The following is a 1,630-nucleotide window of genomic DNA, read 5'->3' as shown; positions in this document are numbered from 1 at the left end:
ATGCGCCAGATCACACGCAAGACGCTCTTGTACACCGAGATAGTCGTCGATCAGACGGTACCGACGCATGAAACTTGCGTGCGCCCACGACGCCATGCCTGTACCGCCGTAGCATCTGCTCCAGAAGGACAACCTGGACTACTTTCTCGGTCATGACGACATTGACCCCCCGCTAGCGCTGCAGCTCGGCGGCAACGATGTCTAGAGCCTTGACAGGAAGACGATTCACAACACTGTACCGGTTGCACGCATGGCCGAGACCTACGGCAATTCTAACGTTGGGTGCCCGTCGCCCAAGATCAATCTTGACGTTGGGTGCCAAACACCCTCGCGTTGATTGCATATCTCCACGACGAGTGCCCTCACTAAGCGCTTGCTACGTTTCACGCTAATAAGGAGCCGCTGTTGGCGACGTCATGAGGCGTATAAAAACGCGCAGGACCATCTATGTGCTGTCCCAATAATCCTGAATTCTGCGTACATGGGGAAACCAAAAAAGATTTTGCAATCCTTGTAACAAGAAGCATAAATGAAAATGCAATCGAGGTTTTGCGAATTCGCAATACGTTCTATAAACGTACGCTGTGATTTGGCCGTATGATGTGTCGAGAAATTGTCGCTTAGATTCGTCAAGAGTGGTGGTAGGTTGAGTGCAAGAGCTTTAGTAGTATTGCTGAAGTTTTTTAAAATCGAATAAACGTTGCGCGGGTACGATTGGCTGACACGCTGCTTTCTTTTTCACTAGAAACTGTCGCTATTTGTGGTGCCCCATTATCTCTGTAGCGAATCACGACGAGAAAGGCCAACAAGCGTCAGGAGCGCGAAATGCTAGGACGCGAGCGTTGGAGGAGAGAAAGAAACCACTTCATCGACAGCTTCGGAACTCTTAAGCATACCAGCGCAAGCCTTCTCGCAATCCCCAATACCAAGGTGCGCGAACAGCCTCGCCTGAATGAGGTACTGTGGGCGTAAGTTAAAAGTGCCGCCCAAAGTGTGGGAGCCGCTTTAACAACTCGAGTTGACGTGTCACTCAATGCCGCTCAAGCCGCCGGCAATTTTCGTAGGTTACGAAGCCTCCTGTGACGCCAAAAGCAAAGCCCAAGGCACCGCAAAAGCGAGGAGCAATTGTTGCTGCCAGCGTCGCGTCGATTGCCACCATCGCGAACTCATCCTACGCACGCGCTGTCACCACGTCGACACACGTTAACCCGGGAAGCGTACTGCCAAACGGCACCAACATGTCGTATCCGATCTGGAGCCGGACCCGGAGAGGGGACGTGATTTTGGCTCAGAATCCAATTCTGAGCGATGTTGCCCCTTTAGCTGTACGCTGCCTCGCCGCACCCCAGCAAGCAACGATAAGCCTGAGCTCGAAATCGCTTCGTGCGCCGACGACAACGCTGAGAACGACGACTTGGACGACGTCTACATGGGCGAGGACTACGCGAATAAAGTAGTCGCGGATAACGAGCTGACGCTAACGTTGAATAAAGCTGACGATGTCTTCGGTGACGACGACATTGACGCGATAAACAATGCGCCAATGCCTCACATGTTGATGCCATCATTTGCTCGCGGTCGCTACCCGGTGGAACTCCAGAGTACATGATAGATTATTATTATTATTATT

The 1,630-nt window shown here is 51.9% G+C and overlaps 1 protein-coding gene across 1 annotated transcript; it reads left to right on the top strand.

Annotated features, from left to right (window-relative positions):
- Positions 1-205, top strand: SDRG_13422 (hypothetical protein; the record flags this gene model as incomplete). Its single annotated transcript, XM_008619511.1, has 2 exons — positions 1-57; positions 113-205. The coding sequence occupies 2 exons, from the start codon at positions 1-3 to the stop codon at positions 203-205; spliced, it is 150 nt and encodes a 49-aa protein (XP_008617733.1).
- Between the last annotated feature and the right edge of the window lie 1,425 nt (positions 206-1,630).

Source organism: Saprolegnia diclina (genome assembly GCF_000281045.1).
Source record: "Saprolegnia diclina VS20 unplaced genomic scaffold supercont1.60, whole genome shotgun sequence".
NCBI lineage: Eukaryota > Oomycota > Saprolegniomycetes > Saprolegniales > Saprolegniaceae > Saprolegnia > Saprolegnia diclina.
This window is presented reverse-complemented; position numbering and strand designations above follow the sequence as displayed.